Source organism: Vipera ursinii, assembly GCF_947247035.1.
Source record: "Vipera ursinii genome assembly, chromosome: 1".
Lineage (NCBI taxonomy): Eukaryota > Metazoa > Chordata > Lepidosauria > Squamata > Viperidae > Vipera > Vipera ursinii.
This window is the reverse complement of record NC_139512.1, coordinates 343,972,313-343,992,078: the sequence shown is the minus strand read 5'-3', so window position 1 is coordinate 343,992,078 and position 19,766 is coordinate 343,972,313. Positions and strand designations below refer to the sequence as shown.

Here is a 19,766-nt window from a genome sequence, read left to right as displayed (position 1 = left end):
AACAAGAGCAAGGTGAAGGAGAAGAGAGGTTGTTGGTCATGAGGTGAAAGTTTGGCAATTCTAGGATAACACTGAAGGCTACCTGAACTTCTGGCAAGTTGTTGAGTTGGGCACATACAGGGTAGATGAATGTTTCTGAACGTTGGCAACTTTCAGATGTGTGGACTTCAACTGCCAAAATTCCCCAGCCAGTCCGTGCATCTGAAAGTTGCCAAAGTTGACAAACTCGGAGCTGAATTAGGGGAGACAGCCCCCTTGCCTACATAGCTGACCCCCAGTCCCGTTTCCCAATTGGTATCGTTTTTCAGGGATATAAAAACAAGAGAGATTATGCCTCCAATATGCTGGATGCACCTATTTATTATTTTTTTAAAAAATCTTTCAAAATCCAAAGAAGACCCTACATTTTCAAGCACAATCATTGCCTTGCTTCCTTCGTATATGCCAGGGGTAGGCAACCTTGGCTCTTTTATGACTCGTGGACTTCAACTCCCAGAATTCCTGAGCCAGCACGTCTCAGCTTGGAAACCTCTCCCTTTCCCCTCAGCATGGCTGGCTCAGGAATTCTGGGAGTTGAAGTCCACGAGTCATAAAAGGGCCAAGGTTGCCTACCCCTGGTATATGCCTTTCCCCTAAATAAGGTTCACAGTCACAGTACCTCCTTTATCTGGGATAGATGTACCAGCGAGTTGGTTGGATAAACATTGTTTCTTTGTTCTTAGCAAATAACCAGTTTATATTTTGATCTTAAATTCTTGACTCTATGTGTGTTGAAGTATGCAACTGTGGTGAAGAATAACTTTAAAACGTTTTTTTCAGAGCAAGGCAACACTTCCTTTCTTTTTTTATTCAAAAAGGCCCTGGTGGCAGGAATATAGTGTAAAAATCATTGGAAAAACTAAAAGGCATTGTTACATATTGGAATATACACTTTGTACAAAAAAAAATTACACATCACGAGCAGTTCTTTCTTTTTCTTTGAGGTTCATCTGCAGAAGATCGAGGGCTCAATAATTCATAGGTCCTGGGATCTGAACATTGAGACCCCCATAGTCCAACATGTACATCGGCCATTGCTGCAGGGACAAAGGAAGAGGAAAAAGGCATTACAAACTGTCTATTCAGAAGACATTTAAAAACTCCAACACAGAGCAACTGCTGCCCCGAGCAAAGACTCTGCATATAGCTACATTTAGGAGGCCTTTTGTTATTATGAGTTGCTTACGAGTTGGGCTGAAAAATCATTCAGGTTTTTTTTTAATCATATGTTATTAAATAAACTTGGCATTTTTAAAACAAAATAACCTCCTCCCCAAAATTAATCAGTCGAACTGCCTTATTCTGCCCTGTTATGGCCACCCATCTTAGAGATGTGGCCCTGCCTAAGAACATGTTCAAAATAATACAAAAACACTAATATCGATGACACATTAAACACTTGCAATCATTACTGAGAAGAAACCCGCCAACACTCTCAATAATATGATTTTATTTCACAAGCCATTTAACCTCCTAACGCCCAGGCCTTGGAAAACATCCAGGTCTTCAGTGCTTTCCCAAATCTAATCCTGGTGGGATGGTGTTCCAGAGGGCAAGCGCTGTGACACAATTAGATCCCAGGAGATGGCATTATTTAATTGAATGGACCTTGTCTTAGGTTCAGAATGATATACACCGTCTACTTCCCATTAAGCTCTCAGGTGAAGAGGTATAGATGTGATATTATGTTATGTCAGACATGTCAAACTCGCGATGTCACGTGACATCGCACAACGTATTGGGACAGTTTTGCCATTGCTGGCAATGGGGTGGGCGCGGCTTCCGGATGATGCGTCCGGCCCACCGGCCGGCAGTTTGACACCGCTGTGTTATGTGATCATTTTAAGGATTTTACATGGCTTCCACAAACTTTCTTGGAGGGTGTGATGGAATGTTGTCCAGTTCCCCCCGGGAGGGAGGGGGTGAATTCCAAAGAAGCAAGAGACATTGCAGTTTTGATAGTTTGTATGAGAGAAAGAGAGTGAAGACAAGGTAAAGGTAAAGGTAAAGGTTCCCCCGCACATGCGTGCTAGTCGTTTTCAACTCTAGGGGCCGGTGCTCATCTCCGTTTCAAAGCCGAAGAGCCAGCGCTTGTCCAAGGACGTCTCCGTGGTCATGTGGCCGGCATGACTAGACACCAAAGGCGCACGGAACGCTGTTACCTTCCCACCGGAGTGTTCCCTATTTTTCTACTTGCATTTTTACGTGCTTTTGAACTGCTAGGTTGGCAGAAGCTGGGACGAGTAACAGGCGCTCACTCTGTTACGTGGCACTCGGGATTCGACCCGCCAAACTGCCGACCATTTGATCGACAAGCTCAGCGTCCTAACCCACTGGGCCACCACGTCCCTTAGAGTGAAGACAGCTCCTCCCTAATAGCTCCCAGAATATATGGTTCATGGTGCAAGTCACCTGATTTAGTTGGAGAATATTTCTATTAGTGAGGAACTATAAAGAAAACTGCTTAGAAGAATTTCAGTGAATCTATCTTGGGTTTTGGAGCCTTATAGGTTTCTCTATTCTTTACATTAGTTTTAAATTGTTATCCTGGGTGATGTTTTTACTTGTCTTAGCCACCAGGGGGCAATATATAATTTGTTTTATTTGGAACTCAACAAATGTAAGTAGGCATTGACCCTACTATATGTCATGGACAACTGTAGACTATGTCCACCTCATCAGTGTCAAATTTGTTCTAAACCCAAATGGGTTTTGCCTTCTGGTCTAAATACCGGAATTCTACTTTTCAGACATTTCTTAATGTACAGGGTGTGCATTTAAAGTTTTGATACTGAGCTGCTTTGCAGCATTGTCCACAAGGAAGTGATCAAAAAAGTCAAGATAGCAACTGTATACAAAAAAATGAACAGGGCCTTGGCTACAGTCACGGCTACCATCTTGACTTTTTGTTACCTTCCCCACAAACACCTCTGCTACCTTTGCCTTGTAAGCAAAGCAGAAATGTAAAGTTCTCTTGCCCGTTCTTCTAGCGATGTAGGATTCTTCTCTTTCTTTGGCATCGCTCTCTTTCTTTGCTGCCTCTCACTGGGATGAACCCTATCCTGACCTTTTCACTTGCTGGGCAACACTGCTGCCTTTGCTTGACAGCCAGAAGTGGTGGCATTCTCCAACAAGCAAGGAAGTATAAAAAAGGAATTGTGGCAGTAAGAGGCAGCAGAACCTACTATAGGAATATTCATTTTGTAGAATACCTTCTGCAAGGTCAGCCTTCCTACTGGAGCCATACATCCGCAAAGAAAACATTGGCTGCCAGGCACAGTTCTGCCTTCTCTGGTAGCCAAAGGAGACACGGCCACAGAGGTACAAAGCCCCACGGGTGGATGGGAGGGGCAATCCAAAGAAGGCCAGCTAGAGTCTTCTCTTAGGTTCTTGTCTCATAGGTGTTTTTTCAAAAGGCAACTGGACTTTTTTTTTTCCTTGAGGAAGAAGAAGTCGTTTCGCTTCTCATCCAAGAAGCTTCACCCTTTCATCCCCAACCATCCAGTCACAACTGATGGAGCTTCCTCAATGAGACGCAAAACAACTTCTTCTTCCTCAAGGAAAAAAACCCGTCCAGTTGCCTTTTGAAAAAGCACCATCGAGACCTGGATGACTGAGAATCTCTATAGACTCTCAGGTCCTTCCTCGAAGGAAATCTGAATCTTCACATACAAGAACATTTCCACTCGAAAATGCCAGTTTCCTAGTGGGTCTTTTTGATCCGGGTGGTCTCCCAAAACGACCGTCAGGCAGGCCATTGGGTTGGGTTGGGGCAATGAATCTTAAAAGGTTTGCCCTGGTCTACTTTCCCCTATATCCCCATGAGCGTTAAGAATCATCTCCATCAGAATCAGTGCTAAAGCCAGGGGAAACGAGGAAGATTGGGCAGAACTGCTCATTGTGATAGGATATATCTGCACAATGATTCTTCTCACTTAAAAATGCCCAGTTATTGCAACCTGGCATTGGACGGGTGATTCCTGAAGACTCGTCATCTCAGGACTTTCTGTTTGACATGGAAAGAGATATGTGTATGACGCTAAAAATGTCTATGGGGATTCTCAATCATCCAGGTCAGGGTTGTCCCAAAGGTGCTTTTCCCAAAGGCGACTGGACTTTGTTGGGTTCTTTTTCTTTAAAAATGTTTCACTTCTCATCCAAGAAGCTTCAGAATTGAAGAAGCTTCTTGGATGAGAAGCGAAACTTTTTCAAAGGAAAAAAAAAACCCAAGAAAGTCCAGTTGCTTTTCAAAAAAGCACCTTCAAAAACTTATTTTTCAAAATTTATACTCGACCTTTCTTTGGGGTACTCCAGGTGGCACGCACAGCAGTATCCTCTCCAATTTTTCACCACAGTAAAAATCTTCTCAAGTTGGTCTAAGAAAGCCTGACTGGCCCCAAATAACCAAGAAGGCTTCCACAGCAAAGGGCAAACCTGAAACAGGCCTTCCTAGATCCTAGTCCAACACTTTAATCATTACACCACACTATGTTTGGGGCTAGGAGGATTGTTTTGTGGTCTGTACTCTGTTCCCAGGATAATCTATGCTCCTTTTGGTCCCAGAGTCTTATTTAGGTCCAGTTCAAATTAAAAATGTCCTTGTTCTTGGGTAGAAGGCAGTCCTTTCTTTTTGTCTTTAGTGTTGGCTAGGACCTCATGTTGGGTCTCTCAGAATATGGTTCTCAAATTAGCACTCACTTGAAGTCTACATCCACGCCAGCATCTGCTCAAATATCTGAATGTTGGACAAGAAGGAGAGGAAACTAGGTGCTCCTGTTTTTGTTGGATGACCAGCTCTCTTCCCCTTGTGGTAGCAACCTAGGCTTCAACCCTGCATGACTGTCTGGAGGTATAGGGAGACAGTGAGTAGGATTGCAATCTGATTTAGCTGAGGCACACTATATCCAGTTTTCCATCCTTCCTACCCCCCAGAGTTTGAATGATCACTTGCATAAGCCTGATCCATATTGGCTCAATATGAAAAATTATGGCCGGCTCTCGGAGTTTCTGGGAACAAAGGCTGATAGAGTTGGGGGGCGGGGGGGGGAGGAATTACTTGGCAAACCCAGTTGAAAAGATCAGAGGCTGCTGCCTCTGGTCCTGGTGACCAACCCAGATTGGATCCTCCAGATGAATCTTTGCCTGCAATCTGAAATCATATAGCTTAGACCAGGGGTAAGCAACCTTGGCTCTTTTATGACTCGTGGACTCCCAGGATTCCTGAGTCATAAAAGAGCCAAGGTTGCCTACCCCTGGCTTAGACAATATACAGTAATTCAGGCACAGACTGATGCCTTCCTCCCTCAAAGCCAAGCTGCAGTGATTGTATTTACCACAAGTGAGATCTGATTGGTTGATGAGGTGGACTCTAGATTTGACAAGGAGGAGGATGACGATGATGACGAGGAGGAAGAGACAGAATTCCCTTCTGAGATCCTCTTCCGCTTCCGTTTAGGAACGATGCTGTTGTTCTCTAGTGGCATTCAAAGGAGAACGAGAGTTTTAACTGGGATGATTCTTCTTCTTTGTCTCTAACATCTTCTCCATAAATGTAATGGACAAGCCTCCAGAACATTAACTATGGAGAAGTGGTGTGCTAGAGGAGAAGTTACGAATCCCTCTCCTCTACTTCAAACCATACATTCCTCATACAACATTTTAGCAGAGACACATTACTTCAATGAGGCTTCCCTAACCAGCTACCATACCTTCTGGATACATGGGATTGCAGCTTCCAGAATTCATAAGTCATTTGGCTCAGGAACAATAGGAGCTGAACACTTGGTTGGAGATGGCATATCTGGGATTTTGGCCTCTACCACATAATGACTGCAAATGTCTCAGACATCCCAGCCTCATATGCCAGTTGTCCCCAGGATGATGCTGGACATCATCCATTCCCACAACATCTGCTGTGCGCTCAGGGTAGTTGTAGTCCAATGCTTCTGAAAGCAAGAGGATGGTGAAAGCTGCCAGGTAGGTGCCCTCAGAGGACAGTCTTCCTGGAGCAGGGAATTAAAGACTCCGTGGCTGCCGTGGTTTGTTTCTTTGTGGCTTACCATATTGCTATGAGCTCAACACAGTTGCCTCAATTATGGATTGTGCAAGCCAAGGAAATGCATTTGGTCAATAACCAAGTTAAGTAGCTTGGTTGAACTGATTTGTTAATGACCTACCACCTTCTCTCTGGCTGAATTCATATAACACACTTAACTTGGTTACTGGCTTGATCTGCTTTTGCAGAATACATTAGACCATGAATTACCTGAGTAGGTTGGGCTTCTGCAAAAACGTAACTCACCCCCCCAAAAAAACCTAACCAAGGTTGAAGCTAACTAAGCTTAGCAAATACTGCAAACTCAGCCGCTGTCTAACTCAATGTTTCTGCAAACACAGCCAGCAAAGATCCACAAAAGGAAGGACTTGTTTCTCTTGGATACAAGCCTGTAATCTAATCAGACTTATTCCCAAGCAAATGGGGTCCACTGGAGTAGTATTTTATCCTGATTTCCAGAAAACGATCCTCTGTCTAAAGGGCTGTCAAAGTCAGCTTTAAGATGAAACAGAAAAAAAAGCAGGCATCTGCAGGGAAGGTTTAAAAGAAGTCAGAATTTTAACCATAGCTGCAGAAATGAAGCCCAGCTCCTTTTTTTACACATGTCATCTGCTCACAACTGCCATTTTGGCTTTTCTGACTTCCCTTGAAGATATTCCTGGCAAGAGGCCCTTATCTTGATCCTGGTCAGAACGAGAGTACAGTATTGCCATTTAAACCCAGGATGGTCCTGAACCTCCTTTTTATGGCTCTTATGCCCAAAATCAATAGTATGGTTTCTCACTGTTTTGAGTTGCAGAATGCAGAAAAAACTCTAATCCTAGTGTGACCCAGGTCCCACGGGAATGGGACAATTCACCACATGACAACTCAATGTGGCCAATTTGCCACAGGACTTGCCATGGGACAACATGCCATGGCCAATTCGACAACGGGACTCGACACGGGACAACTCGACGTGGCCACAGGAAGGCCACTGTAGAGCAGAAGCGGAGCTGCAAACTTCAGCAAGCTCGACGATGGCTGCAGCGGTGCTGGGGGAAGAGAGAAGCGCCTGTCCAGGGCAGCCAATATGGGGGAAGCACACCTGTCCTTTGTTGTGGCAGCATCATCCTGGCTTGCGCTCCCTTCTCTACTGGGAGAAGCTGGAGGTTGAAAATGATGCTCAGTGGGGAAGGAGAGTCCCCATGGCTGTGCAATGCCAAGGCTGCTCCGTAGCTGTCTTCCCCTCCGGCCTCGCTTGTGCCAGATGAACTACCCCCGTCCCGTGGCTGAGTCAAGTTCCACTTTGAGTTGTCCTGCAGGAAGTTGGCATGTCGAGTTTTTCCCACGATGAGTTGGCCATGGTGGGTTGACTGCAGCAATGTGGCCATGGCAAGTTGTCCTAGATCCCCTTTTGGAGTCACTGCCCTTCAGATAGATCCTTTGGGTTAAGTGTAACCTGTCCCTTTGCAAAGGTTGCCTGATTCTCTTTTAATCGGCCAGAATTATTTTCTGCTAAAGGTAAAGGTAAAGGTTCCCCCGCACACGCGTGCTAGTCGTTTCCGACTCTAGGGGCCGGTGCTCATCTCCATTTCAAAGCCGAAGAGCCAGCGCTTGTCCGAGGACCTCTCCGTGGTCATGTGGCCGGCATGAACTAAACGCCAAAGGCGCACAGAAACACTGTTACCTTCCCACCGTAGTGGTCCCTATTTTTCTACTTGCATTTTTACGTGTTTTCGAACTGCTAGGTTGGCAGAAGCTGGGACGAGTAACAGGCGCTCACTCTGTTACGCGGCACTCAGGATTCAACCCGCCAAACTGCCGACCTTCTGATCGACAAGCTCAGCGTCCTAACCCACTGAGCCACCGCGTCCCACTATTTTCTGCTAGACATGTCCATATACAAATCAGGGTCTACTGTACTTGTATTCAATTTTCTCTAGACCAAAACAGACTTCATCCTGTAAGTTTTCCAATCCTCCCCGTCGTGGCTAAAGTAGCTTTAGGAATGGGAGCAATTATGAGCAAAAATGCAGCTCAAGGGGAAAGTTAAACATTCATTCTTGTCTTACCCTCCCCCCACGCACTCTGAGGCTTTCCTTCAAAATTAAGCAGCCAATTTATGAAGAGTCATTCAGACTGCAGGGTTGTCTGCCTCAGACATTAATCAGACATTAATGCAGAACAACTGTATATCAGTCCACGAGTATAGCAAAAATGTTATAAACAAAATATATGCCCATTATAAATGGATTAAATCTCATGGGAGTTCATATGATTAGAACACAAAGATCATTCAAGATGTGGCTTATCTTTCCATCTTTTTTCCTTTTCTTTTTCTTAAAAAAATCAAGAGTCAGTGGGCATCATGTCATGGTATTATGGGTGCCTTATGAACATGCAAGACTTACATCATTCGCCCTTACTTTAAGCAGATATTATTTTTAGAGATACAGCAGAAATGAAATCAGTTATTTTCATTCCCTTTGCCCTGTCCAGGATATGGGAGCTGCTTTCTTCTATGAGTAACCCAAATCTTTAAATATCTCATTGGAAGCTTCCTGAAATGTGGACCAATCCTACATAATTTGAAAAGAATCATAAGGTTCCTTTTACATGATTATGAAGAAGAACCCAAAACATTTTTTTTTTTAAAAAAAGTCTCCTGTTTGCCTATTTTTCACCTTACCTGGTGGTTTGGCCTCAGGACCTACATCTGCAAATGGCCTAAATGGAAAAAGAAGGGTACGAATGAGATGGCATTTAGAAATTAAGGTTGATGACAATGCTTAAAAATATCTCCACCTGCTACCAGCTAATACTGATACTCCAGATGAATCGATCAATCAGAATAGAGCCGGAAGGGGCCTTGGAGGTCTTCTAGTCCCACCCCCTGCTCAAGCAGAGTGCCTGGAGTTTTGGAAGTTTGTATGAAACATTCTTCTAAATCAGGGTTATGAAACCAGAAAGCTAATGATTATTAGCTCTGGGCTTAATTTTCATTCAGTTCCGGCACTGATTTCAAAAGCTTTTGCAAGACAGTAGCTGAAATCTGTTCTCATCCTCTGTGCCAGCTGGTTAGGGCAAAAAAAGAGGAAGAGAGAAAAAAGGATACCACAAAGAAAAGGAGTTTTGTCACCTACAGGTAAGTTCTCAACTTATGACTGTTTGTTTAGCAACCATCCAAAAATTATGACAGTGCTGAAAAATGTGATTTAAGACCAGCCCTCACATTTTTGACTGCCACAGCCTCTCTGCTATGATCACAATTTGGGTGTTGGGCAACCAGCACGAATTTATGACAGATGTGTGTCATTGCCATTTACAATCTTCCCAGGGAGCTCCTGACAAGCAAAGTCAATGAGGGAAGTTGGATTCAGTTAACGATTGTACAATCCACTTAACGACCGTAGCAAGAAGGTCATAAAATCGGGCACAACTCACTTAATATCTGTATAACTTAGTGACAAAAGCTATGTCTCCAGTCCCAATCGGGTTATAAACTGAGAACTCTCTGTATTCTGACTCAGGTTCTGTCATTGATAACTTATCCCCATCTACCATGTGTGCCCCCCCCAATATACATCTCTTGTCCAAAAAAGTTGGCTAAACATCGACTATTAAAAAAGCCTCCAAAGCTTCTAAAAATGCCATGCATTTGAGATTAAGTTAGGTTAGCAAAATATAATTAGTATATTGTACCCCAAACAAATAAATTATATTACAGCTTCTATTTGTTAGTCAAACCTAGTACAGGTGGTCCTTGACCTATGACCACAACTGAGCTTCAAAGTTCCATTGCTGAACAAGACAGTTGTTAAGTGAGTTTTGCCTCATTTTACAACTTTTCTTGCCACAGTTTTTTATTTTTTATTTTATTTTAATTCCATTTATATCCCGCCCTTCTCCGAAGACTCAGGGCGGCTTACAAGCTTAGCAGTAGCCTTCATTCTATGTATATGCCTGCTTATTAGGGCTTTCACACACACACCCCCCAAGCGGCATTATTGCAAAGTCAGCTTAATTGCCCCCAACAATCTGGGTCCTCATTTTACCTACCTCGGAAGGATGGAAGGCTGAGTCAACCTTGAGCCTGGTGGGATGCCAACCTGCACTAATTGCAGGCAGCTGGTGTTACTTAAGGAGGCATCAGCCCACTGCTCTTGTTGTTAAGTGAACCACTGCAGTTGTTAAATCAGTAACACAATTGTTAAGGGAATCTGGCTTCCCCATTAACTTTCCTTATCACGGACAGTGGATTAATATTTATATGTTACTTACTGTATATGTAAGGGTGTAGGTGTGTGTGTATGTGTGTATAGTATATAGTATGTTTAAATGTGTGTTATGTATGTGTACACTTTGAGAGCAGGCAACTAAATTTCATTTTTAATGTGTGTCATTGTGCCCACAGTAAAAAACGACAATAAAGCTTATCTATCTATCTATCTATCTATCTATCTATCTATCTATCTATCTATCTATCTATCTATCTATCTATAGGTTACAAAAGGTGATTACGTGACTCCAGGACACTGTAACCATCATAAATATGAGACAGTTAACAGGCATCCGAATTTTGATCACGTGACCATGGGGAATGCTCCAATGGTCGTTAAGTGTGAAAAATGGTCATAAGTCACTTTTCTCTGTGCCATTGTAACTTTGCATGGTCATTAAATGAATGAATGTAAGTCAAGGACCACCTGTATGTTGTCCAAATCCAGTCATTAAGTAGCCAGCAAGAGCAGACTGACAGTAGAATCAGTGACCTGCAGAGGAGATGGGTTCAAGCCCTGACTAGACAAAGATATGTCAAGAAGGCTTGGGCTGTTGCATTGAACAGAAGGTTAGTCATTGAATGGGGGGATGGGGGGGAGTGGAGATGGTTCCTTTCAACTTGAGGATTCTGTATGTGAAACACTATTTGGGTAGCTTAGCCTTGGATATGCCTAGCATTAGTAATATGCTGATGGTTCCAGAGTCAGATCACAATATTGAAACTGAAGCGAGCCTTGGGGAGCAGGTGATGGAAGGAGACCTCAGCTCAGCCTTTGCAGATCAAACCGTCAAGCACAGTTGCTCTGTATTATGCTTTTTTAACCTAGACCAGGGGTAGACAATCTTGGCTCTTTTATGACTCGCGGACTTCAACTCCCAGAATTCTTCAGCCAGCCATGCTAGCTCAGGAATTCTGGGAGTTGAAGTCCACGAGTCATAAGAGTGTCAAGGTTGCCTACCCCTGACCTAGACAGATAAATGGTCTACTGGTACAAAGACAGATTTAAATATTAAACGTCTTACTTTTGCTAAGGTAACCTTTGGCAAATATTTTGGCACAGCAATCTCACAATTCTCTTTGGTGGGATTCCAGGAACCGCTGTCCTGGAAGTTCTGGTATTTGGGGGTGGGTGGGTGGGATTGTTGATTCAGTGAATTGTGTAGTTATATTTTAATGCCAGTAGAGGGCACTGTGACTTTACAGATCAATTAAACCGGCATAGTAATATAATTGCAATAAGTAAATTCTATAAAATTAAAAGGAAGGTTGGGAATGGAATCCTACTGGAGCTGGCTAGTAATTGCCATCCGGATCCGGTCACGTGCTTTCAGAATCTTCTCTAGCCGATGGATATCGTAAGTATTGGGATTCCGAAATGGGATATCATCCGGCAAACCAGTCACTTCGATAGCATCAGGTGTGTCCCTGATCAGTTTGTAGGGTACCAGAACAGGCCGGTTCAGGCCTAAAGCTTCCCCTGAAACAAAAGGAAAGAATTTCACAATCACAAAACAGAAGAAAGCCCACCTTGCCTCTCAATCTTATTCGTAGCTTCTACAATGTAAAATGAGACACAGGTTGTAGTCCTTGACTTACAACCACAGTTGAGCCCAAAATCTCTGTTGCTAAGCAGCGCAGTTGTTCGGCGATTCACAGCCCACTTGGTGGCCTTTTTGCTACAGTTAAACGAATCACTGTGGTTGTGAAGTGAATTGTGCAGTCGTGAATCTGTCTTCCCCCCCCCCTTTGCTTGTCGGAAGCTGCTTGGAAGGATTACAGAGGGTGATCACATGACCCTGTGACAGCACAACTGTCATAAACATCAGTTGCCAAGCACCTCACCAGAAGGATGCTGCCGTGGTCGTTAAGTGTGAAAATTGATCCTCTTCCTTTTTTTCAGTGATGTTGTAACTTCAAACGGTCACTAAACAAGTGGCTTGAGTTGAGTACTATGTTTGTATGCTGAACCCTAAACTAACTGAATAGGCTGAGTGTGGACAACATGATAAGTCGCAGATAACTGACTTATCAAGGTCAGAACTATTAAAGCTAAATTAGTGGTGCCAAAGCATCCACTAGATCTCTAACTGAGCTGATTAAGCACACTGTCAGATGAATACAGGATTTGAGAAGTTTTTTTTTCTTCAAATAAAGCAGGTCACAGCAAGAACTGTGCTGGGAGGATGGAAGGCTTAAATCTGGCTTCTTCCCAGGAAGTCTTTATATAAGGTAACAAACCACTGAAAATGCTGTTCTTTACAGGTAATTCTTGCTTACTGCCCACCTTGTTTGAAGCTTGAAGCTAGAAATGGTTGGAAAAACAAAAACGAACTTTGCAACCAATTCTCACATTTACAGCCATTGCAGTATTGCACCGTTATGCAATCACACGAGCTTTACAACCAACTTCCAACCAGCAGAATTAATGGAGAAAGCGGAAGTGAAAATGCAAGTTGTGGCCACAGGATGTGTCACTTAACAACCATGATGATTTGCTTTATAAAGGAAGTGGAAGCGATGTGATGAGTCCAGTGTGCTCTTGTGGGGGTTTTTTGTTTTTGTTTTGCTTAGCAGCTGTAGCATTTAGCGACACCGTTGCCGTTCCCAATTATGGTTGGTATATGATTTGCACCCTGACTTTCGATCACAGAGTTAAAGGTAGTGCTATCAGCAGCTTTTGCATTAAGTCTCAGAAGAGCCCTGTGGAAAAGGTGAAGCAGAGACGTAGCGACCAGCCACCCCATGATTAGGGGTCAAGGAACCAGAAATTCAGACTGAGAGATCTGCTTTGCCTTTGAACTATGGATCCAGAACTTCCAGCTGTGCTTTCACCATTTGCCCCCCAAGCCGACAAGACCATCAAGCCCTGTATTCAAAATAGAGCAACCCACCATATTTTTCATTGAACAGTTCTTTCACTTGCTCTCGGAGAATCACCTTCTCGCCCAACCGGTTTGCATCATCCTCATCTGCCGAGGAAGAAAAGGCCAGGTGTTTAGTAATTCTTTCTCATGAGTATTCCAAGAGAACCAGAAAAGCGTGGCAGAGAAGATGTTGGACCAAGAATGGCGGGTCCAAGCCTACCCTCACTCATTGGAAACTACCTATCCCACGGGTCGGGAACCCATGGCTCTGGAGCCGCATGCCTTTCAGCCTTCTCCTGCGTCTCCCAGTCCTCCTCTGCCATTTGCAGAGAGAGAGATAGAGAGAGGTACTTGCGCTTCCCTTTCTCTCTCTCTCTCTCTCTCTCTCTCTCTCTCTCTGTGAGAGAGAGAGAGAGAGAGACAGTGTGTGTGTGTGTGTGTGTGTGTGAGAGAGAGTAAAAAAGAGAGTGGCCTCACGCTGATCTCCAAGAAGCTGACAAGCTTATTGGGTGGGCCTTCTGCCTTTGCTGCGTCTCCACAGGAAGCAGGAAGCAGCAAAAAGCAGGGCAGGAGAGCCAGCCCAATAAGAATGTGTGTCAGCTTGTCTGAGAACAGTGTGAAGCCAGCTTGCTAGGTAAGCAGAAGATCGGAGAGAGGGAGAGGGGGGGAGGAGAGAGAGAGAACTCATGCACAGCAGCCTCTATTTCTTTTTAATTAAACTCTTCAATCAAGTTTCCCCCCTTGCATGTGTGCACGTGCACACGCAAGTTTTGCGGCTCCCCGTGTTTTTTCCCCTCTGGGAAACGGGTCCAAGTGGCTCTTTGAGTGTTTAAGGTTGCCAACCCCTGACCTATCCTATAGGTTTCTGGCGGTGAAAAATTGAAGGAAAATGCATTACCATTTTGTGCTCTAAGTGTCTTCAGTGGTTGAGACAATTATACAGAGCAGGTACTGCAGGAGGATTTGGGGGTGTTCCTGTGTTTCACGTGCTCAAATATGAATTGAAACATAACTCTATGAACACACGCTACAATTTGCGGGTGTTTCCTGTCTCAAACAGCAAGAAAACCTGCCTCTGATTTTCAGCAAGTCTGCTTTTGAAGGTACTGCTGGAACTGTAGGTAGCCTTGGGTCTTGGATTGCCACAGATGGACTAGAAGATCCTTCTCCAACCTGTATCCTGAGTCTTTAGGATTCAGAACTCTTAGGCAGCATGGGAGATACCGAGTAGCCCCCTATGGAGGGCACCACAGGAGTGTCTGGTCAATGAATATGCAATCAACAAAACCATCTTCCTGACATTTAAGCCAGGAGTCCGCCGACTATAGGGGGAGGTCATCCCAAAGATGCTTTTGAAAGTCCAGTTGCCTTGTGAGAAAACATCTTTGGGATAACTATGACCTGCATGACTGAGAATCTCCATAGACATATAGGGGGAGGTGCTCATCTCCGTTTCAAGGACACTGAGCCAGCGGTCTCCGAGGACATTTCCACAGTTATGGAAGCACTGTTACCTTCCCGCCAAAGTGGTACCTATTTATCTACTTGCATTTGCATGCTTTCAGACTGCTAGTTTGCTAGCAGCTGGGGCAAGGATGGGAGCTCACTCCATTGAGTGGCGCTTGGGTCTCGAACCTGAACTGCCGACATTCCAGCCAAAAAAATCCAGCATCTTAACCAATGGGTCACTGGTGGTGGGTTCTTGTTTTTGAGTAGGGATTTGGTTAGAGTGGTTGGCAACCTTGGCTCTTTAATGGAATAAAAAAGGGAAATCATTCCAGACATAGCTAGAGAATGATCGTAAATGGAAGGAAAATAAACAGCTTTTCTCTAGAGGCCTGTTGCACTAAGGGCCAACATACTCCTGGCAAAGATCAAGCATTCTACACCACCTGTCTTGATAGAAGAGAATAATTGTAGCTCTGGGTTGTAGCTTTGGTCTCTCTGAGCTTGGTTGTTTTCTTGCAGGTCTTTCATTACCCATCTAGGTAACACCATCAATGCTGCCTACTAGCACTGATAATGTTATCTAGTTTGGTAATAAAACGTCTACAAGAAAACCACCAAACTCAGAGATCACAAGGGACTCTGCACCATCTCTCTCTCTCTCTCTCTCTCTCTCTCTCTCTCTCTCTCTCTCTCTCTCTCTCTCTCTCTCTCTCTCTCTCTCTCTCTCTCTCTCTCACACACACACACACACACACACACACACACACACACACACACACACAGCCCCCTTAAAGCAAAGATATTCAGTTCCTCCTATAACCAGCTCTTAGGTCAGGCCTCTGCACATTAACATCCTTATCTTTGGGTGATGAATTTATTCTCAAAAAATCCTAGAATTGGAGGGAACGGTAAAAGCAAGAAGGTTCAGGGCCCATTTGGGGCACCAGTTTTACTACTTCCCCCTTGGATATTTTTTCCCTTACCCTGCAAGAAAGTATGGTGAGGCTAGGGGAACAAAAAAGTGAAGGTAGCCAGGATAAAATCTAAGCTGTATTTACTTTTTCCATTTAAACTTATTTAAACGGGATTCTTATTCACTTCTAATGAAACATCAACTTAATTAAGAATAATTAACACGATTACTCCCAGGGTATTTAATACATTTCCTCTTCTGCTTTACTAAAAATTAAAATTCAGTGGCAACTTTCAATTTCTGGGGATTACATTACAGAATCCCTTACAGAAGGACTCCATTGTCTGATCCTGACTCCATTGTCTAACCCAGGGGTAGGCAATCTTGGCTCTTTTATGACTCGTGGATTTCAACTCCCAGAATTCCTGAGCCAGCATGGCTGGCTCAGGAATTCTGGGAGTTGAAGTCCACGAGTCATAAAAGAGACAAGGTTGCCAACCACTCTAACCAAATCCCTACTCAAAAACAAGAACCCACCACCAATTAGATCACTGGCTGTATTGAGCTCAAAACACATGCAACTTCAGATATTCCTCTGTAAAGGTAAAGGTAAAGGTTCCCCCGCACAAGTGTGCTAGTCGTTTCCGACTCTAGGAGCCGGTGCTCATCTCCGTTTCAAAGCCGAAGAGCCAGCGCTTGTCCGAGGACGTCTCCGTGGTCATGTGGCCGGCATGACTAGACACCAAAGGCGCACGGAGCACTGTTACCTTCCCACCGCAGTGGTCCCTATTTTTCTACTTGCATTTTTACGTGCTTTCGAACTGCTAGGTTGGCAGAAGCTGGGACGAGTAACAGGCGCTCACTCTGTTACGCGGCACTCAGGATTCGACCTGCCAAAGTGCCGACCTTCTGATCGACAAGCTCAGCGTCCTAACCCACTGAGCCACCGCGTCCCTGCTATTCCTCTGTACCCCATGTGAAATCTTATCTGCTACAGGTACTCCTCAACTTACAACCATTTAGTGACCATTCAAAATTCCAATGGCACTGAAAAAAAGTGACCCATGACTGTTTTTCACATAACCATTGTAGCATCCCGTGGTCAGGTGAGCAAAATTAGGATGTTTAGCAACTGGTATGCATTTATGATGGCTGCAGTGTCCCGGGATCATGTGGTCACCTTTTGTGACCTTCTGTCAAACAAAGTCTATGGGGAAGCCAGATTCACTTTACAACCATACTACTAACTTAACCACTGCAGTGATTCACTTAACCACCGTGGCAAGAAAGGTCGTAAAATGGAGGGAAATTCGCTTAACAACTCTCTTGCTTAGTGATGGAAATTTGGGACTCAATTGTAATCATAAGTAGAGGACTCCCTGTATACCTTAAGGTCCTAAGATCTAGTCTTGTGACTCAGGCAGCAGAGAAAAAGTGTTTGTTCTCACATTCATTTCTCTCTAGTGTGCTACCCTAGAAGGAAGGGAATTGATAAGGGCTCAAATGTATACTGTGAACAGCACAAGTTATCTCCTGGTCCCCCAGCAATGATGGCAAATATTTAGTTAACATTAACTGAAAAAGCTCTGCTGTATCCTATTGAATCAGTGGCCAATGAGCCATACTACAAGCAGTTTAAAAAATGCTTCTATTTTATTAATGGATCTTTTTATTCAAGGAAAGCCGATGTGAGATTTAACACTCCTTTTACCCGGTTCCATCATGACCTTACAAACTAAATCTTTAAACTCTCCCTCATTTTATTCTTTGCAACAACTGAGATAGTGACCAGCCCAAAATTACCAAGAAAGCTCCTTGGTCAAGCAAGGATTTGAATCCAGATTTTCCTGGTCTTAGTCTAATACTTTAACTACTGTAATGACATTCTCTCTTGAGGTTCAAGTATAAGATTTTTTTCCAACACAGCTTGAAAACGCCAGTGATTAAAACCTGTTTTAGGAGCAATTCTAAAATTAAGAGGGGTGCCAATAGTCAGGCAAAGCTTTTGAAAGCATAAAAATATGCATCTGTTTGGCATGGAGTAATGCAAGCTATCTTAAGGAAATAGGTTAAAGAATAACTGAACATTTTAGTTCTTAAAATGTGGCTGTTTTAGAGAGGGTGACAATGCATAATAAAAGTATTTTTTATTACGATCACAGACAAGCATTACAAATAAGGAGCATTAAAAAAAATAATAGTAATAGGGTAAAAAGACAAGAGAATATATTACACATTGTGGTGAATTATCAATGGGCAATCAAAGTCTGCCTAATTTTGCAGGCAATATAACATTTACCTATATTCAAAAAGATTACACTGTACTGATATGATAATAGCAGTTGTATGTGAAAAAAAATCGATGTTCCCCAGTTATTTTATCAAGTGAGGTGTTAACAAGTGGTCTGTGAGCCCTATGGAAGATATAGTATAGTAAGATGTGAGCAGATGGCAATGCAGATGGAGTACAAGGACAACCTATTGTTGCTTTGGGACCATGATGGGACAAGAATGGGATTCAACTTGATTTAGAAATGGGATTCTATCTATGGCAAGAAAGCGTTCCTGCACTGTACTGGATAGTCTATAGGGGGAAGATCGGTTGATTTAATGAAGAAGAGCCTCAAATCAGAATGGCACAAGAATAAAAAGTAACATGGATGGGGAAACAATCAGACTGGATTTGAACAGGGGCATACTCAGAGGGTCCAAATGTCAAGATGGCCATCATCATGACCACGTGAATGAAACCCCAGCTCCATTTAAAGTGGTGGGATTTTGCTCACGTGATTATGGCGTCATCTTGACTCTTTGGACTCTTCCCCTTGTGGACACATTTGGATCAGTGGCGTTTAAAACAAACCATCAAAACTTTTATTTCTCTCTTAACCCAATAGTTCTTCCATCAAGATCCTCATACCTTACCTATTCACTAAGCCCTATCGTCTACGAATGGAATTAATAATGTTCTCAAGAGCGATGGGTGTTTAGAGAAATGCTAATGGAAAGAACGACAGTCTCATTAAGGCATTTGTGAGGCTCTCCCCAATTGCTTTTAAGTGACCAATTAATAAATAGATAAAATTAGAAATACTGATTGGATTCATCACAACATTCTCTTGTTTGGAATCACAAATTAAAGCTTTTGAGAATTTCAGAAGATGAGCTTCTTTCTGGTCCTTTCTGGACTGCTTCTCCCAGCGCTGTTCCATGGAACTCACATTAAAGCTAACATAAGAGATCTTATCTGTCTGGTTTCCAGGGGCTGGACAAGTTGCAGGGATGGTTTTGGGAAAAGAAGTGTGAACCAATCGTACATAACTCAACAACTTCTTTTCTTCAGTCAGCCCTACTCAATTCATGCTCATTTTGGCAGAGTGTAGGTGGTAGCAGACAAAAGCAATGCAGAATAAAAATGTAAAACTAGGCATGTTACTGAATTTCATACACTCAGGCCAGTTACGAACCATGAACCATCAATTCATTCTAGCCAAGAATTCGAAAATATTCTGGGTTCATAAATATTACATATGGATTCTTGCAAGGATATGGTTTCTAAAGTTTATCACAATGGACCTTCACGTACAATGGGATGTAGAACATAAGAGTAACACGGGTGGAAAGGATCTTGGAGGTCTTCTAAAGGAACCCCTTTTGTCAATCAGGAGACTATACCAGGGGTAGGCAACCTTGGCCCTTTTATGACTCGTGGACTTCAACTCCCAGAAGGCTCAGGAATTCTGGGAGTTGAAGTCCACGAGTCATAAAAGAGCCAAGGTTGCCTACCCCTGCTCTATACTATTTCAGACAAATGGTTGTCCAATCTCTTCTTGTAAACCTCCAGTGCAGGAGTACCACAACTTCTGCAGGCAAACCATTCCACTGATTAATTGTTCCCACTGTCAGGAAATTTCTCCTTAGTTTTAACTTAGATCTCTCTTTAATGATCTTCCACCTGTTACTTCTTGTCCTGCCCTCAAGTGCTTTGGAGAGTAAGTCGACATCCTTATCCTCTGTGACAGCCTCTCAAATATTGGAAGACTGCTATCATGTCACCCCTAGTCCTTCTCTTGAATGTACAATCATTCTGTTTTAATGTGATACTGCTCCTAACCAGCCAGGCAGTCATGCCTTCTTCCAGGGTGTGTCATTTCATTCCTCCCCAGTTTTCTACTCCTGTTC

At 43.4% G+C, this 19,766-nt stretch overlaps 1 protein-coding gene across 3 annotated transcripts in view; it reads right to left on the bottom strand.

Annotated features, from left to right (window-relative positions):
* Positions 1-433: 433 nt before the first annotated feature.
* The window catches only part of GTF2IRD1 (GTF2I repeat domain containing 1), a 156,168-nt gene continuing 136,835 nt past the window's right edge, over positions 434-19,766 (bottom strand). For all 3 annotated transcript variants that reach the window (XM_083349393.1, XM_083349394.1, XM_083349395.1), the window contains 5 exons: positions 13,250-13,327; positions 11,643-11,835; positions 8,766-8,803; positions 5,373-5,512; positions 434-1,076 (listed from right to left, as the gene is read on the bottom strand). In XM_083349393.1, coding sequence (XP_083205519.1) covers positions 1,008-1,076; positions 5,373-5,512; positions 8,766-8,803; positions 11,643-11,835; positions 13,250-13,327 — 518 coding nt within the window. In that variant the 3' untranslated portion in view covers positions 434-1,007. The remainder of the gene's footprint in view (positions 1,077-5,372; positions 5,513-8,765; positions 8,804-11,642; positions 11,836-13,249; positions 13,328-19,766) is intronic.